The sequence below is a fragment of the Neodiprion pinetum genome, chromosome 5 (assembly GCF_021155775.2).
Source record: "Neodiprion pinetum isolate iyNeoPine1 chromosome 5, iyNeoPine1.2, whole genome shotgun sequence".
NCBI classification, from domain to species: Eukaryota; Metazoa; Arthropoda; class Insecta; order Hymenoptera; family Diprionidae; genus Neodiprion; species Neodiprion pinetum.
In genome coordinates, this window is record NC_060236.1 from 26205039 (window position 1) to 26226198 (window position 21160).

At 43.3% G+C, this 21160-nt stretch overlaps 2 protein-coding genes across 8 annotated transcripts in view; one reads left to right on the top strand and one right to left on the bottom strand.

Moving 5' to 3' along the window:
• PIG-V (phosphatidylinositol glycan anchor biosynthesis class V) overlaps window positions 1-21160 on the bottom strand; it is a 207922-nt gene that overhangs the window by 65066 nt on the left and 121696 nt on the right. The gene's annotated exons all lie outside the window — the stretch shown is intronic.
• Window positions 3109-21160, top strand: part of svp (COUP transcription factor 2) — a 102358-nt gene continuing 84306 nt past the window's right edge. For all 3 annotated transcript variants that reach the window (XM_046629025.2, XM_046629027.2, XM_046629028.2), the window contains exon 1: window positions 3109-5185. In XM_046629025.2, the coding sequence (XP_046484981.1) occupies window positions 4861-5185 (325 nt within the window). In that variant the 5' untranslated portion in view covers window positions 3109-4860. The remainder of the gene's footprint in view (window positions 5186-21160) is intronic.

Here is a 21160-nt window from a genome sequence, read left to right on the forward strand (position 1 = left end):
TACAAGGAATGCTGTTTAAGATTATCCTCTACTGTTAACATTACAATCCAGTGTTGAATCCAGTATGCAAACGATAAACACGCGGTCAACTTTATACCTAGAATTATTTAAAGAGGTTGAAGTTAGTAACGTTACTGTAACGATGCATGTTCAGGAAACATCGTTACTTCGCACCTTAAACCATGATAAACAAAACACTCTCATACTTCGAAGAGCCATATTCTTGAGAGTCGTTCTAAAATTGCACAATGATTGTAAACTTTTCTCTGATGTTTCGTTACACTAACGTTACTAACTTCAGTCTCGCGATTGTTAAACATTCTGTATCGGGGCATTTCTCGTTACAACATAACTTTCGGCTACCCTGATAAAATTTCGTATCTACCAGAGTTTGACTGCGATCTTTTCGATTACTCCGTTCATAACTAAATTGCGTCTTTGAGTAAGTCTTTGCCAAATGTTTTCAACACGCGTTACACCTTGCTGTTTGTAAAATAACTATTTACGTATTAGATGAACAAACGTAACCTCCGACTACTCCAAACGAATATGGCCACAACTGGTACGTATACATATATGTATATACATATATATCTACGCTGCAGCAATGTCTGTATACCTATATAACGATCGACAGAAGTGCAATGTAAGAGTATAGTGGATCTGCAAATGATACAATGAGATCAGACTAAGGTGTTTATAAATAGTAGCAGATAGAGGATCGTTGAGCGAGTGTAAATGAAGAGAGTAGAAAATCGTTTGGCCAGTGCCCAAATCTGACCCTCGACGTCACCGGTGACTTTTAACGCTAGGTTCGGTCAAAGGGCAAATAGTTGACACCGGTTCAAGAAGAGGACTAAAAGACAGCGACCGAAGCCAGGGTACCTATTTAAACATCTCGTTCGAGAACGCCCGCGAAGAGGTTCGTCTCAAAGTCCTATTTACGGACAGAGCGGATTATTCGTACGTGCGTTACGATCGCACCGCGATACCGTAGCGATAAAAATAAGAAGAAGCTCCTGCGGGGCAAAAAGCGCATCGACCGAACCTCGTCCCCGGACGTGCGTATAAAAATTCCGGGGGCAACGGGGCTTGAGCTAAGACTCGAGGGGCGGAAGGCTGCGACCCGACTGACCCGCGGCCGGTGGCCGGGTCGCCGTCAACCCCAGGAATCCCACCCCGGGGGCGGGTTCGGCCCATTTTTCGCACCCTACTTGACTCGGCGTCGCCATTGGCCGACGCCCTCCGTATCTGACCTGATCCCCGAACCACCCCCGCGCATCTCGTCCTGGCTTCGACCGTGCGACGCGAGGTAAGCTACAACGTTTTGGCCTCCGGAGTGAAGGTGAAGTAGCTGCCGCGCAAATATTTCCAGGAGAATAACGCGTCCGTGACGCCTTGGACTCGAGGAGTTTCGCGTCCACGCGAGTGTTTCGTCGCGCGACGTTTACAGGCGAGCCGTGAAGTCCGCTCGGGCGGAGAAGAGGGGACTAAAACTGTCTTATCAGATTAAATCTGAGCCGTATCGTTGGTACCTACAAAACTCTACGCGTCTACTCGTCTCTCTTAAACATTAATCACTCTTATTTACCCGCTCGGGTCGCATGTTTTTTCGGTTTTTTGTACGCGCCGGTCGCATAACAAGGTAGGTATAATGTAAAACAATGTCTATATATACATATATATATATCACTTCCTCCTTGCGAGAACGTTGTATATATATATCTTTCGTTAAACGCCTGTACGCTTTATGGAAGTTTACGTGACGCGGTCTTCGCGATAAGTCACAACACGCCTGTATACATATATATATATACTCGACGGTACAATTGTTACGCTCCGCCTCTGAATTAGCGGTTAAAAAAAAAAAACCGCACTAAAGGTAAACCAGAGAAAAAGAACGTGGCGGTAATTGCGGAGGAAAGCCAAAGCGACCATAAGTACCATTTTCTCATCTCTTCTTCTCCGCACTGTTAGGTAATAAAACTCGATAAGTCTTTCCGACGTTCAATGTTACCTCAAAACTCCAGAACTACCGAACCGATTTTTATTCTGATTTTTTCAATAAACAGCTACAACGTCTAGCCTGATTTTACGTTATACTTTGTTACAACCGTATCAAAAGTTTTTCAGTTATAACGATATTTCTAAGCCAAGTCGGAACGGGATGACACACTTACGAGAACGCTGACTAATCTCTTACAGACAGAGGTTAGGTTAGATTTAGGTTAGGTAAGGTTAGGTTAGGTTAGGTTAGTTATCGCCAGTCTTCGTTTAACTATTCTTAACACTGAGCAAAGTTCTTTTATTCCGATAAAATTTTCATTTTCGACAAATTAATCATTCGTTATTTTATTTTCCATTCCAAACATCGAACCTTCCAAGTTTCGAGCCCCGATCCCGTTTTATTGTATATTAAAAAAAATATAGTTCCAGGTAGAAAACGAAACTCAGTTTTCTACGCGTTACCGGAAAGTCTGGTACCCGTTGCTACTGTTTCTCACCACGATCGCTGTTGCTATATTTTAACGCTCGTGCAACGATAAATCGACGTCAAAGCCTCGCTTAGCTACAAAAAAAGTCGAGTAAACCTCGGAAACTGATTTCGCAGCAATATCCAAACAGTATTTTACAACGATACCCGTCTCACCGAATTATCCCAGTTACCGTAAAAAATGAAATCCTCCTCGGCGGCGCACCGAGGAGAGTCCCTAGTCTCAATTTTGACTCGCGCCCGGTCGAAACGAACGCGTAACGACGCAAGGTGACCCCGGGGGTAGCGTCGGGACCCGAGGAAGAGTCCCCTCGACGAGGTTGGAAGAGAAACGAGCCGCGTTCGGAGCGGAGCGGAGGTTGCAGGGAGCAGCGCGGGTCGGCGTTGTCGATTCGTAGGAAGTGAAGTGAAGTGGGTATCGCGGGCATCGCCGGTGGTAAGGGTAGGGCAGGGTCGGAGCCAATGAGAGTTGGCTCGGGGCGAGACCGAGATTCGACCCCACCTTCGGTCGTCATGGAAACCGGTTGTGCCGCGAGAAACCTGCGAGGGTTACGGGTGGTGGGGGGGCCAGGTCGGTGTCAGGGGTCGCCGGTGACGGCAGTCGGTCTTTGGTCGGCCACAAGAATAGTCGTCCTCGAGGTCCCGGTTGTTTTCTTAAAGCCTCTCAAGACAGAGACGGACCGAGGGCTATTAACCGGCCGCGTCCCCGCATTAAGGGTGACATCCCTTTGAAAAGGACCTCTTGTACATACTCCGACCGTATCCTTGACGTCGACGCGATCGTAGAAAGTAACCAACGTTTGCCGGATCGCGAGTAAACGTATCGATGTATAAAATAAACAGCTAAAAAACAGTGTGCGCGGTGCGTTTTTCCTTAAATTCGTGTATTTTCTTTTTTTCTCAATAATTCAACATTTCTTTTTTTTTTTTTTTTACTCGCCTCAGCGCCGTAATGCCAAGTGTGTTTTTCGCAGATTTGTCTTTGCTAGTTTCTTTCTCGCTTCTTCTTTTTTTTTTTCGTTTTTTCCACTTTTCAAATTTATCGAAGATTTCTTCGAGTTTTAGAGTTTTAACAAAATAGTCGTTCGATTGTTTTCTTTTGTTTTTTCTTTTCTTTTCTTATCCACCCGTCTCTCCGCTCGTTAAATTTTCTTTCACTTTTTTTTGCGATCCTGCAGCGAAAGCGATCGGCGGTGAAAATTTTATACACGCGGCAAGAACGAGCGATGCCGTTCACGTTTAACAGTACAATCAAACTACGCGCGTCACCTGTAACCTTTGGTGTTTTGTTTTTCACCGTTTTACACGCTAATAAACGTTAAACGTACCATCCGCGTTACCGCTCGTGTCCTTGGTTTTTAACGAAACCTGTCCTGCGCGCGTGACATTCACGATAAATAAACCCGGGAAACACGTGGAGTTGTCTCTGTGACAAGCGACAGGCCGTCGTTTTGAACACTCCCGCGCAAATAATACCACGTTAAATCAGTGTCACCTCCAACCTGTCGTAATAATCGTCCGAGAAAGTTCGACCGGTCGTGATTCCCGTTTCGTTCATTATTACATCCTCCACGATCCGCGTCTGTGTTAAATAATCGTCGAGTTTTCGGAGACATGCGAAAAAAGAAACACGTCAACGCGCGGTAAGAAATTCGCGTCTGCAAAAACCGATATACACGCACCCGCGGACAGAGAGATCTCTGGTGAAACATCGATACACGGTGTGAACGAAACGCGTTGCGGAGTAAAGAAAAAAACTAAAAAAAAAAAAAAAAAAAAAAAGCAAAAGTGTCCCAAGTGATTTCGCCTATGTGTACACGAGGTTTGTACGAAACGTTCGGAATCGCGGTGGAAGAAGAATAAGAGAGAAGAAAGAAAGCAAGAGAAAAAAAAAAAAAGTGCATCGTGTGTGATGGAAAATTTGATTTAGGTACTCGAACGTTGCGGTTCGGTTTTCAATTGCAGTGTTTGTTTGTTCCTCGAATCGTATCGTGGAAAAAGTGTTTAAGATATTTCATCGACTTGTAAAGTAACGAGGAAAAATAAAAAAAAAAAAAAAAAAAAACATCCCCCACCCCCCTGGGTGATAAGAAGGTCGAGGGAACTTTCGTAAAAGCGCAAGGATCGCAAGGGAAGAGGCCGATCGATACCCTCGATCGCGGGGTGCGGGAAGCGCAGTTTTCATCGATCGTAGCCTCGAATTCTTCAGGGTGGTTCGAGGGGGGTCGGGAGGCGCGGACGCCCTGGCGACGGCCGGGGTGGCGTACCCGCCCGCGACGGCGACCCTTTTTCCTGCGCGAGTACCTCCACATACCGAGTTTACCACGTTGGAGCTGGGTTTCTCATCGCGAGGGACCTCCGCCTCTATGGCGTTGGTCGCCCCGCCGCCCTCGTGGGCCTCGCGGGATCCCGGGGCCTCTATAGGCGGGGGGCCCCTGCAGGTGGGGCCCCCCCCGCCGATGCCGCCAACGCACCTGACCCCGTCCGCAACCCCGGAGGACATAACGGCCCTCGTTCCCGTCGGTAGCGTTCTCACCCCCAGGGATCCACTGCCGCCCAGCACCACCCCCGGAAGTCAGGCGAACAGCTCGCAGTCCGGAAGCTCGCAGACCGACAAATCGCCGAATATAGAGTGCGTCGTTTGCGGGGACAAGAGCAGCGGCAAACATTACGGACAATTCACCTGCGAGGGTGAGTTCGATGCGTTGTAGACGATTTGTTTCTTTTTTTTTTTTCATCATTACACGATGTGCGGACGGATAATTTACCGACGGCGAACCAGCGAGCAGCCCGGTTTCGACTGTTTGTCAAACGGACTCTCTGGCGGGGGTGAAAAAAAAACAAAAAAACTGGGATTCAACACGATTGGAATGGAATTTTCACCGACGCGAAAATCTTACGATCGTAGAAATTAGAAATGCGGAAAGTTCGAGTACGGAAAATTTAATGTGTGGCAAGTCGAAGTACCGAAAGACAAAATGTGTGTTATCCGTAGGAATTGTGACGATTCTATTCGACGGTTTGGCGTTCTACGTTTCCACCATTCTAATCTTATACCTCTCCGTACTTCGACTTTCGCCATTTTTAAATTCTGTGTATCAAGTTTTCCCTTCTTTACACCCAATTTTTGTACTCAATTTCGAACTTGAACGTCGGATGATAACATTCTTAAATATTGGTACCAAAAAATATTCTATGTAAATCCACGACGCCTCTTTTTTTTTTCACGGTATATTTTTACTCACACCTTTTATCGCCGAAACGAAATTACTCGATGAAACGGAAAATTTTAGTGTCATTAGCTTGTAATCACGGCGCGAAAATTTTTCAACATTCCTTGTACGTTGAAGCTCCGCTTTAACAGGCTCGCCAAACGTTCGCCGTTGCAGTTGTTACGTTTTTGAAAATATCTTCGATTAGCTGCTTCGTTCAGATTTAAATTCGATTGACAAATCTCGCGACGTGGTTATTGTAAGATCTGTGCAAAGTCACGATCAATTCCTCGTATCGTTTACACCTAAAAACATGTTTCCAATTCGGTTACATACAATATGAAAAACATTCTGAAACAAGCGTAAAATTGTTTCTCCCCAAATGCGCGCTGCCTGATAATTGTGAACAATTATATTTAATTTCGGGCAATATTTGTTTTACAATATTTTATCCGCAATCTCTAAAATAGCAAACGACTCGGAGAGTTCAGGTTTCACGGTTAGTTCGAGTATCTCTGTTGCATTGATTAACGCTCAATGATATCATTTTTTATCGAAAAAATCGGCCAAATCTTTATACTTGATGCAGATAACTGCAGCATATCAACCAAGTTCTTTATTCTCTGCTTGAGTAGCACCGGAACAAGCGGTCTTTTCTTTTCAGAACTCGTGTAGCCGGACCGCGGTAAAGAATCTGTCAAAGAAAACATTTTAAGGAAAGATTCGTAAAAAAATTAAAAAAAAAAAAGGAAACTAGAAATTTTCACTTCAACGTGTCACATCACCTAAAAAATTCACCGAATAATGATCATCGAGGTAATGATAATGTGCTAAAGAAATGTGATCGATAAATTTCACGTAAATCATAAATTTCCAACCCTTATTACACTCTTCCTTTTAAACTGGTTGTTCGATAATTTCTTATTTTTTTTTTTTTTTTCTCGAATCGAAGATACGCGTAAGTTCAAAAAAAAAAAAACAAAAACCGAAAAACAGGAAGAAAAAAAATCACGCAAATTTTAAACGGTTATATCTACCTAAACGTCAATCAATATAACCGTATAATAATCGATTGACAAAAATAAGTTGCGACAAAGTTTGATAACCCGGTAAAACGATCGATTAAAAATCGACGCTAACGAAACTTCGTTTATCTATTTATGTGATAATGTGGTCGAGGTATGAAAAAATTTTTTCATCACCAGACACCGTAGAAACCGACCGCGAGATTTCGTTGCACAATAGCGATACACGCACCCTGAATACCGGATAGGGAAATAAAGGGTAGAAGGGTAAATATCCGTCTAAAGATCCAGACCAGTTTTTTCTTTTTTCTTTTTCTTTTATTTTTCTTCGTACCATTCTCTCGGCACCGCGCAGTAGTAATAATAGGGTTAAAAGTCCGAGGACGAGGATCAGAATTGACGTAGAATTTCTACCTGTTCCCCAATTTGTCACTTCGCCATGTATGCCCCGGAGCTCATTCGCATTTGAATGCACCTCGACACCTAATTCGACCCGTCAAGGTTCGGGGGTTGAGAAGTTGCATGCGGCGTGCATTAATTTATTCAAGGCGTGAATATACACCGCGTGTTCACGACTCATGTCTCAAAAAAACAAAGAGGCGCCATTAATAACCCGCTGGGAGCGAGTCGGGTTGGATGGTAGCTTAAGGTGGGTAGGTATGCAAGGTTCAACATTTTTACATCTGTTAAGGGTCTAATAACGATGTAATCACCGGCGCACTTCCTTTTTCCTCCCGCTCGACGTCCTTCTTCTTATTTTATTCATCCCGTCTCATCTCCGCTTCTTATCCCGCACTAATTCCGCTGCCGCAGCGATGTCGTCAATGAGATTAATCACTCTATGAGTGACGAGCTACGCACGTTGCAATCAGCCGTGATACAAGTAAATTAGAAGTGAACACGGAATAGAAAAAATAGTCGTAACCGAGAGCGAGGGGGAAAGAAAATCAAATCCTGAAGACATCGAGAGAGAGAGAGATTTTTTTTGTAGCTTCCTAATTTCTACTTGGCAGAAATTACGTATATTCTATTTCCGAAGGATATTCGAAGATGGCGTAAAACATTTCAAGTAATCGAAATCTTTCTACGAGACAAACTACCGTTTACTCGAATACGATTGTGTGGGAAAAAATTCTATTCCGCTTTGTACCAAAAATATATTTAGAACGAACCGTTGACGTAATCCAGTTTTATTATTTTACGTGGATAAAAAATTCCATGATTCAAATTCAATGAAAATAATTAACTTTCGGTAAAACGTATTGTGATAAACAATTATTATACACTGAGAAAAATTTTATTTGTTACAGGAAAATACTTTCCGGTAACGGCTAGAAAACTAATTTTCACTTTCTACCTATAACAATGAAAATAATTTTTAAAAAAAACTGAGCGGTGTATCAAAACTGTAAAATCATACTTAAAATGACGGTATAATTTTCAAACGTTGTCACAAAACTCAAGTGTCCAAATCGTCTATCCGTCGATAAATTGTCCGCGCTTTTAATTTCTTTTAAATACCGACAACGATTTACACTCGGAAACAACGAGCGTATACGTACAATAAGAAAAATACTACACGACTCGGTATTCAGTTTGACAAACAAGCGATATTTTACGCGTGGGAGTGACGCAGCAAAGTTAGCCGAGAATATACGCGCGTCATTGATGGAGGTAGGTGTATAATATATATATATCCGATCGGTAGTGTTCGCGAAAACGCGGTGAATTATTTATCGCGTGTAACAAGAAGTATAGAGGAAGTGGTTCGGAGTGTGCGAGTGCTACAGAAAAGTGCTTGGCGGCAGCTGCCTAACGAAGAAAAACGCGTCGCGACGGTGAGCAGAAAATTAGGGACTACGGAACGGGAAAAAGGACGGAGTCGCGTTTAGACGGAAGAAGACAAACTCGGGGAGGCATCGACCGATATCCTTGTTAATGGGAATCTACCGCCGGTCGCACACACTTGCCCAAGATTCTCTCTCTCTCTCGGCGAGAGGAAGATCAGGAATTATTTCTTCCTCCTCCGCCGCTCCGTCCCTTCATCCTTACACGCCCTATTATCCCGAATTACTCCTTATTGATACCAGATTGGCGTTGTAATTTATATCTCACGAGTGATTTAGTGCGTGGTTCGACGTGATTAATGCCCTCAACCCCCCGTGATCTCAACGCTACGAATTATTCACTATCAATCCCGTTGTATACATGCGCCTACTTTCAGAGCTTTTCTTTTTTTCGTTACGAATTTCATTCGCTCCCTTTCTTTCCCGGCGTGCGTAACCGGGCTTTTATCCGAAAACGTAATCTGCGACTTTCCACCGATGCGCTTGAAAGAATGATTTTGCGAAAAATGATCGTTCTACGTTAAGTGGAAGATCGCGTCCGGTTGATTTTTTTCACTTTTGTACAATTTTTCAACATTTACTTAGTATCGTGAGTAAATTGAATTTTTTTCATTACTGGCATCGATCGCAATATCAATTCACGTCGCAAAGAAGACCCGCGATTGTAAAATATCAAGTATCCGATTGATGTTTGCGAAGCGTATCCTGACGACCTTTTCGTTATTAATTCAATCTCATAAGATATTTATAATTTGATACGAACTTTTAATTCAGGCGAACAAGATTCCGGGACGATATATCGTTGTGTTATGGATCGTGATCTTCGGGTCGAGTATAAATGCCAGGAAAGAAGTAATAATTGAAATGCTGCAACGTGTTGAAAAAGTGAAAAACCAAATGAACGCGATCTTACACGTACCGTAGAACGCTCATCTTTTCACAGAATCTTTCTTTTGACTTGAACAAAATTTTTTAGGGTATGCCACGGTGGAAAATGGTAAATTATTTTTTTCCGAATCACCTTACGGCTTCGTGTGATATATTTATAGTTGAAGTTGCTCGTGCAGTCCATGATGAGTCGACGAAAATCCAATGAGGTCATTGGTGTACCTGTACGTATATGTATAGCGGTATTTATTAACATTCGTGATGAAACGTCTGATGCAATGATTACGCATGAACAAAAAAAAAACAAAAAAAAAAAAAAGAAGTCATACAATGGTATAAAAATCTCGTCAATTCGTCGTCGGTACATTTCTACATTATACATACATATATATATATATATATGTATATATATATATACTTGCAAAGGATGAAATTCACCGACATTTGTCGCAGCGTTTCTACAACACCGGGACAATTGTGCAAATCTTCTTCATCGATAGATCGCAAGCGTAAGAAGAAAATATTTAAAACAATAATTTTCAAACGACATTAAATCTCGATTCGAAACAAAACAGAGAAATATAATTTGATTTACAATAAATTAATACAGAGTATTTGAATTTACGATCGAGCAAACGTAAGCGACACAATTAGTTTTTTTCTTCGCTCATACGCGTCGTGATTCGTAAAAAGTTTTTTAATCACCCCAAAGCGTAATGCCGCAATGACGCGCAATGAGTCGTAATTGTTTGTAATTTTTCGCATAAGAATACTCCGGCAGATTTCACCTTTTCGCTCCGATACCAGTTGGTATTTAGATCCTGACGACTGATGGTATCCTTAAAAAAATTTTACGCGGTTAAGTCACGCGTGTTCAAGTACGGATACAACATGTGTGTATACATGTACATTGTACGCATGTAATACGCACGCTGCATGATGAGAGCATGAGATGCAAACGAGGAAAAAGAGAAGCCTGTCTAAGCTGACGCAACGAACCAACTCTCGTGTATGCATGACAAATCATCGCGTTGCGTGTACCTTGTACTTGAATAAAGGAAGAAATAAAAAGGAATTACAAAAACAAAAAATAAACAAATAAAAATAAAAAATTTAAGAAAAAAAAAAAGAAACCATGCCAGTCTCCGAGGATTTTTGTCAAGTGTGCTAGAAGCTTTGGGCGATTTGGAATGATAATGCGCGCGTGTGTGTATTTTTTTTTTTTTTTATTCATTTCTTTTTTTCTCCCGCAAGAAAGTTTTTCATGCTTCTGTGCTGTTCGACACCGAAACGTCGACAGAATATAATGGCTACTTGTCCACGGGTTGTTCGATCCTTTTTTTTTTTTTTTTTTTCATATCTTAGACTCGTGATTTACATTTCGCCCGATCGAATCCCGTAGAAACAAAGAATCTCAATATTACCAGGGTAGCAAAGTACGTGAAAATAAGAAAGCTCGTAGCACGTGTCCCATAGTTTGAAATCCACTAAAAGCTTTGTATTTCAACGCTAAGCGCGTGCAGCCTTTGATTATGGCATACAAGTGATGATAAATTATTGGGAATGTGAGACGCCGGTGAGTCATCGTCGCTTCTTTGCTAACCTGCTGCATATGTGTGCACGGTGCGTGAGTGCCACGTAACGTACACGCGTACGTGAAAATATATCATACGGAGGGTGTTGGGACGAAGAGAGAAAGAGAGAGAGAGAGAGAGAGAGAGTGTGTAACGCACATTGTGTGTATACCCGGTGACAATCTGGGCCACCCCTCAATCAGTCGGTCGCATCGCGAACAACCGCGGTTTGACAAATTGACGATAATTCGCGATCGTTTGACATCGGTTGACATCAAAATCAATCCGGCTACGTAATAAAGTGATCGCCGACAATCAGCATCGTTGTGCCAATGAGCGTCGAAATGTTCCTACAACACGCCACCGATGCGCATCGGTGTATTATGGAAAAGCACCTACATAGGGATATACTATACGCGTACATACACTAGACTGGGCCAAAAAAATTGACTATTTTTTTTTTTTGAAAAATATATTGAGAATATCATTCAGTATGGCAAAAGAAAAATTCCATGAAATTTTAAGCCCTTAATATTAACTTTAAGAGGTCTATCATCGCTATTTTTGATTTTTAGTAATAATTTGATGTTTTACGTCAGAACTGTCGAAATATTGAAGTGAAAAAATTTATGTTTACTCATTCCTTTATAACATTAAATTCCCTACAAAAAAGGTCTGATTATAGATTTTTGTCAGACAGGCCGTTTCCGAGTAATTAAACTTAATAAATTGATATAATTTCTCGAGAATTTCTCGAGAATTAATCGAGAAATTATATCAATATATTAAGCTTAATTACTCGGAAACGGCTTGTCTGACAAAAATCTATAATCAGACCTTTTTTGTAGGGAATTTAATTTTATAAAGGGATAAGTGAACATAAATTTTTTCACTTCAATATTTCGACAGTTCTGACGTAAAACATCAAATTATTACTAAAAATCAAAAATAGCGATGATAGACCTCTTAAAGTTATTATGAAGGGCTTAAAATTTCATGAAATTTTTTTTTTGCCATACTGAATGATATTCTCAATATATTTTTCAAAAAAAAAAATTGTCAATTTTTTTGGCCCAGTCTAATATACACTGTCAGAAAATTCACGGCGTCGATAAAAGTCCGCAACGATTAATGTCGAATTAAGCATCATCGGTGTAAATCGTTCGATTCTTGACACCTTGACACTTGGTATTAAAATGAATAAAAAAAAAAAAAAACGGTGCGGACTTCTATCAGTGAGAGATATCTTTAGTTCCGGTTACCGCTCGGTCCTTGACTATTTTCATTTTTTACCGCGATCGAAAAATACAGTTCTTGGTAGAAAGTGAAAATTAGTTTTCTAGCTGTTACCGGAAAGTCTGGTATCCGTTACTATTCTTTCTCATTACGAGCACCGTTGCTATATTTTCTTGCAATCGTTGCGAAAATTTAATGCTCGCGCAACGATAAATTGACGTTGAAGCCTTGTTTAACTAAAAAAGTAGAGTAAACCTCACAAACTGATTTTGCGTTGCGATAACGAAAAAAGGATCGACAATAGCGCAAAATGGTTACGTGTACCTCGTTTTTCGTAATTCCAACAATATTCAAACAGTTTTTTTTAACGATACCCGTTTCACTGAATTTTTCTAGTTACTGTAACAAATGAGATTTTTCTATATTTAACACCGTATTTCTCTACAGTGTACGCTGAAACTCTTCTGATTGATAATTTGCATTCTTCCGCATGTTTGGTGCTCTCTTGATTTTGGATCCGATAGATATTGCATTAATAAAACAGTATGTTGCCTAACCAGGATGGATAGTAGGCCATTTCGAAACCAGTGTGATCGTCACCGGAACCGACGTTCAATATAAAACGTCAAACTTTATAGCGAAGAATGTGTTTAAATCAGAGGTTGGAAGGCATTTTACGTAAAAACTTGTGAATTTAATCGAATTAATTTTGGCATAAATATGTATATATATACCTATAAAGTATACGAAACATATAATTAATAATAACGTGTATCTAGTAATCCGTATTTGAAAATCAAACAATCTATAGTGAGCATTCAGGGAGGGAAATCGTTTCCTTTTTGGTTTTGTGGTTTGATATTTGCTTTTTATGGGAGAAGGTTGACTCCTGCGAGAAAAACGAACCTTCCATCGAAGTGTGGTGAAAAGAATGTTTCGATTTGTTCGTTCGCGACTCTCTGCCGCGGAATCGTTACAATACTCCTCGAAACTCGGTACTCCGAATATCCCCGAGGGAGTTTTCGGACCCGAGGTACGAATGGTGCAATTATACCGAAACTGTAGAAAACCGTCCATAAATTAGTAACCCCAAGTGGGTATAAAACGCGGTGTACAAATTGAAATCGACCGTTTCAACAGTCTTCGAGTATCCCCTTATCCTCAGTCTCGTCCATTGTGCGAAGAAGAAGCCGTGTAGAAATTTATCGCATCGTGATTACGATCGTCGTCATTGTTGGCCCGACACCGGTGTAGTAAAACTGAAAAATTATTGATCCGTGAGTACGAAAGGAGCGTAAAAAAAATTCCCAACCGAACCGATCGAGAAACTTACCCAAGTAGTATCAAGACCAGTTTTCTGAGACACGGAGCAAGTACAACAGCGCCGTTTCACTTTTCCCATGGGCACTTTTAGCCAAGGGTCATTCTTCGGCATGAAAATCCCGGTTATTTGCCCACTTCGGTTGGATTTGTTTGTATAATAAGCGTTGCGGCAGCGGCTCTACTCCTCGGTCGGTGGCGTACGTATAAAGATCGGATTTAGGGGTCGGGGACAAAAAGTTAAAAGGGTGGCCGGTTCTGGAATCGGGCCGTTATGCAAGATGACCACCGAGCCTCGGACCTCGCTTGGGATACCTTGAGCTTAGGTATAAGACACCGCACAATACGGTGAATGGAGGAAGGAACCGGGAACCGGGAACCGGGAACTGGGCCCGTCTGCCACACGGCTCGCTGCGCCGGGTCATTAATCAAAATATTTCGACTTGTCATTAAGGCGACCCTCTATACTTACAGTCACCCCTGTACTACCTCGTACCGACTCAAGCCATAACTCCGTCGAATCGACGCGTTTTATTCGAGATTTATTGGCCTCGGAACCTCGCGGCTTGACCGTGTGAAAAACTTTGGCTACTTTAGGTACCAATGGTTACTCGTGTTGGCGTATTTCGCCACTGTTTATTCTCAACCGCTTCAACGGTCAAAGCAGTGCAATTTTTTCAGCAGTATAGATGAAGTCGTGATTCTTTACCGTCCTGCACCTTTTACGGAGTTTGGTAGCTTCCTCGTTTCGGAAAAGTACAGACTCGAGCATTCGCGAGATTTCAAGAAAACATTCAAAGTTCAAGTGGTCAAAAGTGCTGAACATACTTTGACGTATCCACGAAGTAGAACCATTCCAAATCCACTTTCGTGTCTGGTCTCAGAAACCGAACTGCTCTCACAATGGAGCCGCAAGGTAACGAGCAATCGAGACGTTGATAAGTCGAGTCCAGGTTTGAGGTCGTAATAAAAATGGTTCGGTTTCCGCCGAGCCAACGGCACTAAATCAGACGTGTATTATACAGCCGAAGCAAGCTGCCGGAATGAATCTGGAAGCCGTGAACAGCCCGAGAACTAGAACAGAGCTTTCGATCTCGGAGGGCGGTCTCCAGCGGGTCCGGTCGGGTCCGGCAAAGGTTCCGAATAAGGTTTCCATAACGGCGGTACAAGGTCCGGTTGACTCCTGCAGTGCGATATGCGATCCGGCGCGAGTTTGCCAGTTGCTGAGGGCACCTAGAGCGGCGGACATTAATCTACCGATTACAGAATCCTGGGACCTCCTCTTCGACGTACTCTAATCCCAACACGACTTCACCGCTATCCGTGCAGATACGAACGAGCAGCAGCCGGCTACACCCGAAACCCTTCGCCGGACATTTACACCGACAATGATCAGCTCAAAAGCAATTTACCCGAACCAATAGTCCTCCACTTTTAACCGAGTACAATCACGCCAAGCTCTTTACGAACCGTTTTGATTTAGAGCGGATCCTATCTCTTCCAATTTCGTAGGTACTGGTACACTTTTGTATCTTGATATCCGTCTCTCGGTTTAGGTCATAAAAATTACTCCGCGCGTATCGGATCAAGGTTTTCAAGATCCTTTCGTCGATGTTTCGCATTTCGTCATTGGTATCCACGTGCGTTGCTTTCGAAACTAGGAATACCCACTTCTAGAAATCAAAGAGATGTCGTTACGCGTTATACCTACTGTATCGGTATTGCTCGCCAAATACTTCCAATTAAGTATCTTGACGAATCGTCTGAGCGTCGATGATTAATCGACCTTACGGAAGACTGAAAATTGTAACACCTCCTACGTAGATCCTTCAAAGTTTTCTCTTCTCATTGACGGTGAAAAATTAACGCCAGCAACCCCGATTTGTTCTCTAGTTTATAGCACATCGTGAAATAATACCAACGTCGCGCCTCTGTAGCCTCGCCACGAATCACGGATTTGATCATTTCAGACCACCGAGGCTCTCCGATGTTAGTCGAGACGTCTCGATGTACTATAATTATCACTAACCGAGCTCCATATACAACGTCCTCTTTTTATTACGAGCCTACGATCCGGGTTTTTAGATGAAGTATGAGGATAGCCAGTTGATACTCCTTGCAAGGGTACCGCCCAACCCGTCCGGCGTCCCGTCCCGGGGTCCTCGAGAGCTGTCCTGGCGGTCCTGCGAAGAGCTCGCTGCTCTACCCCGTACCTGTTGGACGGTCTCGGAAATGATCCTGAACGCGAGCCGCATAAAGCGGTGCTTTGTTTCACACGCTGGTTCAGCCCTAACCTGTTATTACGCCTTTCTCGTAGCGACCCCCCCCCCCCCCCCCCAGATTCGATTCGAAACCTGGTCCAGGTCCTGTACCCGTGTCTCCGGCATCGCAGGAGGGATGAAAGAGGAAAACCGATATCTCGATCGAAGTAAACCGTACGTCCGACATTCATTCGTCTGCGGATGAATCCCGATCCGCGTACAAAAATGTATCGCTTTTCTCCCATGAGTTGTGCGACAACAAATCGAGGGTACACCGTAAAGCACGTTTCCCAAAGAATTCTGTCCGCCTGTTCTTATTAGGAACCAACGGACAAAGAGGCGAACGTTGCCGAGCAGCCAGAGCAGCAGCGTTGCTTAAGAATGTCCGCTGGCTCGATCATAGTAATTACGTGGCCCAGGTAAACTAGTGCTTAAGACACGGGATATTATTTGTCCTGGATTATACATTTACACGTCCCCGGATACACCGACTCGCGGTCGTCTCGAGATAAGTATCTTATCCGTTGTACGAGCTCTCCTCGTCGTTGAAACGGAGCGGTTATACGGCGTTGCGATATGTCTGGTAGAAGAAATAAAAAAAAAAAAAAAAATATGTACCGCTCGCGACATTGCCGATGGAGTAAGGCAATTGACACGCTGCACCGAAGAGGTTAAAGTTCTGCATAAATATGGCGAGACGTTTGACTGGTGAAACGAGACGGCGGAAGGGGAATCCAGAGGATGCCACACGGACACCGTGTTGGTTATACGCTACGGCGTAGGAAATTCAATTCTCGAATTGCGGTCTGAGATACTCTACGGGGCTTCTCTCGGTCTCTTATTCCCCAGCGAGTCTTATACTTACTTAGTGAGACTTACGTCTTGCCCCACTCCAAACGAAGAAGCCAGACATCCATGCCCGCAGGCTAATCGCGCTAATGAGATCATATTGTATTATTTCGTCTTTGCTAATCCTTATTAATCTCATTTCTAACTACGAGACGGCACATCGGAGAAATCCTCCTTAGACGTGCATACGTTGTTAGGTAGGTAGGTAGGTAGGTAGGAAGGTACCTTCCACTCCGTCACTTTTTCACTCAGGTACATCAGCGGTATCATCCTCCATACATTATCACGTTTGCATTGAACGTTGGCACCGAAATTAATTATTGTCAAGTCGACGGCTCGCCGCTGGCTCTGCTGCCAGGTGACTTTTCACACCGATGTCTTGTACCCGTAGTATGTATTATACATACCGGGACAATCTCTTGAAACTTGAAAATCAACAGCGCGTGCGCCAAATGATTCAATCTCATTGGTCGGCGAAATCTTCCCGCAGCGATATTTTTGTCTGCGATGCAGACGAGCCAACGTACGCAAAATGTGAACGTTTGAATTTTCAAAGAGCGTAAGCATTAAGTTCCGACCGTTCTTTAAAGAATCAACTTTCCGACCCGATAACAAATGCTTTCCTAAACCTCTCCGAGTCACGACCTCAATTATTCAAGATTCTAACCTCGAAAATTCGTATCAACTGCATCGCCGTCAGAAACAGTTTGACAGCTGAAAACTCGGGATGGCCAGCCTGCGCGAACAACCGATAAAACTCGCGCATGCGCGGTCGATTATCAAGTTTCAACAGATTGTCCCGGTATACATCTACACCTACCATAAGGCGATTCTTCGCTCGCAGCGCAGAGCAACGCCATTCGCAAACCGTGTAATGCAATGCGTGTACCCGCGTTTTAATACCACGATGTTGGTGGACGTGGGGAGTGTGCTAGATGGTGTATCCTCGCGCTCCTCAAGGAGACGTAGAATTAACGCTGCTTGCCCGAAAGCATCCTCTGTGACCAATTATCTCGCTAACGAACCCCGCGCGGCTCTATATTGTTGCCCCGTAGAAACGGCCGCTAATTAATTATAACAATGTCGTTAATTTTACGCGCTCGACTCGAAACGTTACTGACCGCGTCGGCCGCTCGCTTCCCTCCCAGAGTTCCTTCCTGCTCACCTCTTCGCCCCCCACCGCCCGCTCACTTTACTCCTACACACTCCTTCTTCTTCTTCTTCTTCTTCTTCTTCTTCTTCTTCTTACTTCTATCCCCGTTACACAATCTTGTCTTTCTTTCGACCAGTGTTTTAACCCCCACAGAGTTCACACACTACCGGGGTATTCGAATCCCTCATCATTTCTAACCCTAACACCTCTGGATTCTTCATCTTCCCACATGACACTGGAGCATCTTCCAAAGGATACCGCTGGTGCAAAGAATTCGTCATAGCACCCTTACTCGGGATGAAAAATTTTTGTACTTTCACCGCGAACGTCGACCTGCAAATATACGTCATAATGACGTCTGGGTTCTTCTTCTTCTTCTTCTTTTTCTTACCATCGCACCAGATGCTTTTCAGGCAAGAAGAACGTCTCTCGTAACTTCTCGGTTTATTTTTTAATCACAATAAACTTCTCGCATTTCCTATCTTTGCTACCGTAGTGACGATTGGACCGGTCGTTTTACGGTCCCTTCCTTAGACTGCTCTTACGACTTTAAGTATCACGAAAGCACCAATGTGGCATCTCGGAAGCGTGTATAGACGCGTCTTTGTGTTCGTCGGGTACGAGGAATCGATGGGCAAACGTCAGTTCTAAAAATAATGAACTTGTCCTGCGCGTGGAGTCTTCCTCTTCTACTTCTACTTCCAGCGCAACGCTTACAATACCCACCTGTATACCACCTACCACCACCACTGATACTCAGGAGAGGCGTATAAGAGGATGAGAAATATAAAATAAGAAAAAAAAATTCATTAACGTCACGTCCCGTTAGTGGTTACCTATCTACGCGGAATATAATGGAGATTCAAGCCAGCCGGCCAGCCAGCCAGCCATCCAGGCAGGCTATCTTCTCTCGTTATTATAGCCACGGCAATCACTAACCAGCCGGCTTCTCCGATCGGATCGTGTTTCCGAATCAACGTTGTGCACAATATACAGCCTCTCGCGTGGTCCTTGCCGCTTACCACCATCTCCAAGTAATTCGTCTATCAGAATTCATCTCCGAGACACTCGTCGCCGAAACCAAATGCTCACCTCGATTAATCGGGATCCAGAAAGAGTTAATTACACTTCGGTGCTCGATCATGCAGCGCGAACGAAAGTCACCGTTGCAGGAATTGCAACGAGTTATATTTATCCATCTGTTATACCTACCGAGTAGTCCATGACTCGAGCGAGTATAATGCATCGAGTTGCCAAGGACATTGATCCTAATCGGCAAACTAATGGGTCGCCAAGCGCGCCCCTCGTCCTGGTACCGGCACAGTGCTGAGCAAGAAGCGAAACGGTTACAGCCATCCAGCAAGTCAGCCATAGCCACCTCGACGCAAATCAGTTTGCGACAGGCGTACCATACGCGAATGTACCGTAACCGTAGCCCGTAACTACTGCATCCCGGTTTGCCATTATAATAAACATGACCTATTAAAATTAAATCAACTTCTCATTAGAATCATATAAATATACCTATACTGCCGTAATAATCGTTCTCTCTCCCCCCCCTCTCAGCAGATTTACTTGGACTTATAATGTAGTCTTATTCGCGCCTTCCTTACACGCTACCCAATTACTTTTTTCCCCTCATATTTTACCGGTGCGTTAAATTTATCGGCCCGTTTCTCATCGCAAACAAATTGGCCGATGCAGGAAAGAATGATTAATACTCTCTCATAGATTTTCAACTTTAGAAAACGAAGCTCAACCGCTTAACGGCTTACCAAGAGAAACACGTACCGAAGTGATAATCCGCGTCCTTTGTTCATACGTTAAGTACAGTGAATTCTCGCCAAATCGTATGACTAATCGGATGTGGAACGTTTATGACGCGGAGTTACCGCGATTGCTTGATAACTTGAGCTCCTACTTATCGTCCACACCGATGTTCGATGCAACAAACGATCTATCGGTAATTTTCAACTTCCGCCAGTTGAATTCCATCATCGAGACAAAATGACCCCACACTTCTCTCACCGTTCGCAATGAATTCTAAAACGATGAACTTGCGTTCGAAATAGGCATCCGACAGTTAGGTCGATATTTGCGGTCTCCGCATCGATTTCTCAATAATGAGCAACAAACGACGCGTTAAAACTTCAACGACGGGCCAATAATACGTACAAACACTCGTGGAAGGTCCGTAATGCCGATCGAGTGCGAACGATGTAACAGTATCCGAACTGCACTTACTGCTCGGAATCAGTGACGTTGCACCCACATGGAGAATGGGTTGCAAAACGACTGACTGACCGCACGGCGCGTCGCTTAATACCCGTGTAACGATGTAATTTGTAGTTATGGCTACTTCTTTCCGTCGGCGCGCGACGTTTTCAATCGAAATCCTCCCAACCCTTCGAGGCGGAGGAAGCAGAGCAAAATTCCCCGGGACGCATGCGCCAGCGGCAATAAGTCCAGGACCATATAGACGTGCTCGACGACTCCCCGGGACAGAAACAGGACATGCGCATGCTAGACACCCGCTACATTCGTCTTCTTCGGTGTCTTTCCCAGTTCTTCTTCATCATCTTGTTCACCGAAAACGCCAACGGTTCGCAGTAAAATCGGCTTCGTATTTCACGCTCGTTTTTCAATTAGTAATTGCGTACTGCAATTCAACTACGAATTACTTCAAGTTTGGTACAGGTTTCGACACTGTTCAATAGTGAGTCGATGGTATTCGCTGTCTTCGTTAGTTTTCACATTCGCCGTTTTGTACGAGCTGTATACTTCGTCAGAGGACAGTGATCGTAAACTGTAGAAATACTGCGGTAGTTTTCCAGTGCGATTTGTCGGGCGATGATACGCGAGTGAAAAATTTACGGCTGTGGCTAGATCGAATTACACCAACGAGTGACAAACTTCGTACAAATCCACTGTATACGTTTTTGAAACGCCTATGTATAATAAATCTGGCAATTTAACTGACGGATTAAAATTTACGTCGAACTGTAACAAAAAATGAAAGAACACCTTGTTCTTAACGTTGAATTTCTTGATTCAAAACGCTGATTTACGTATGTGCCAGGCGATTTTTGTTCTTCATCCAAGTCTCGTGTCAGGGTTAAAAAAATAGACAATGAGTAAGATTCGAATTTAATGGCAAATCCGAAGATCAGATGTTATCGTTGCGTCAGGATAGTTTGAATTCAATTGCCGACAGGCACGTACTATCTTTATATTTGGAAATGAAAAATTTACGTTTACGTTCCAGACCTGATATATTTTGGCTCAAGAGAATTCTAAAACT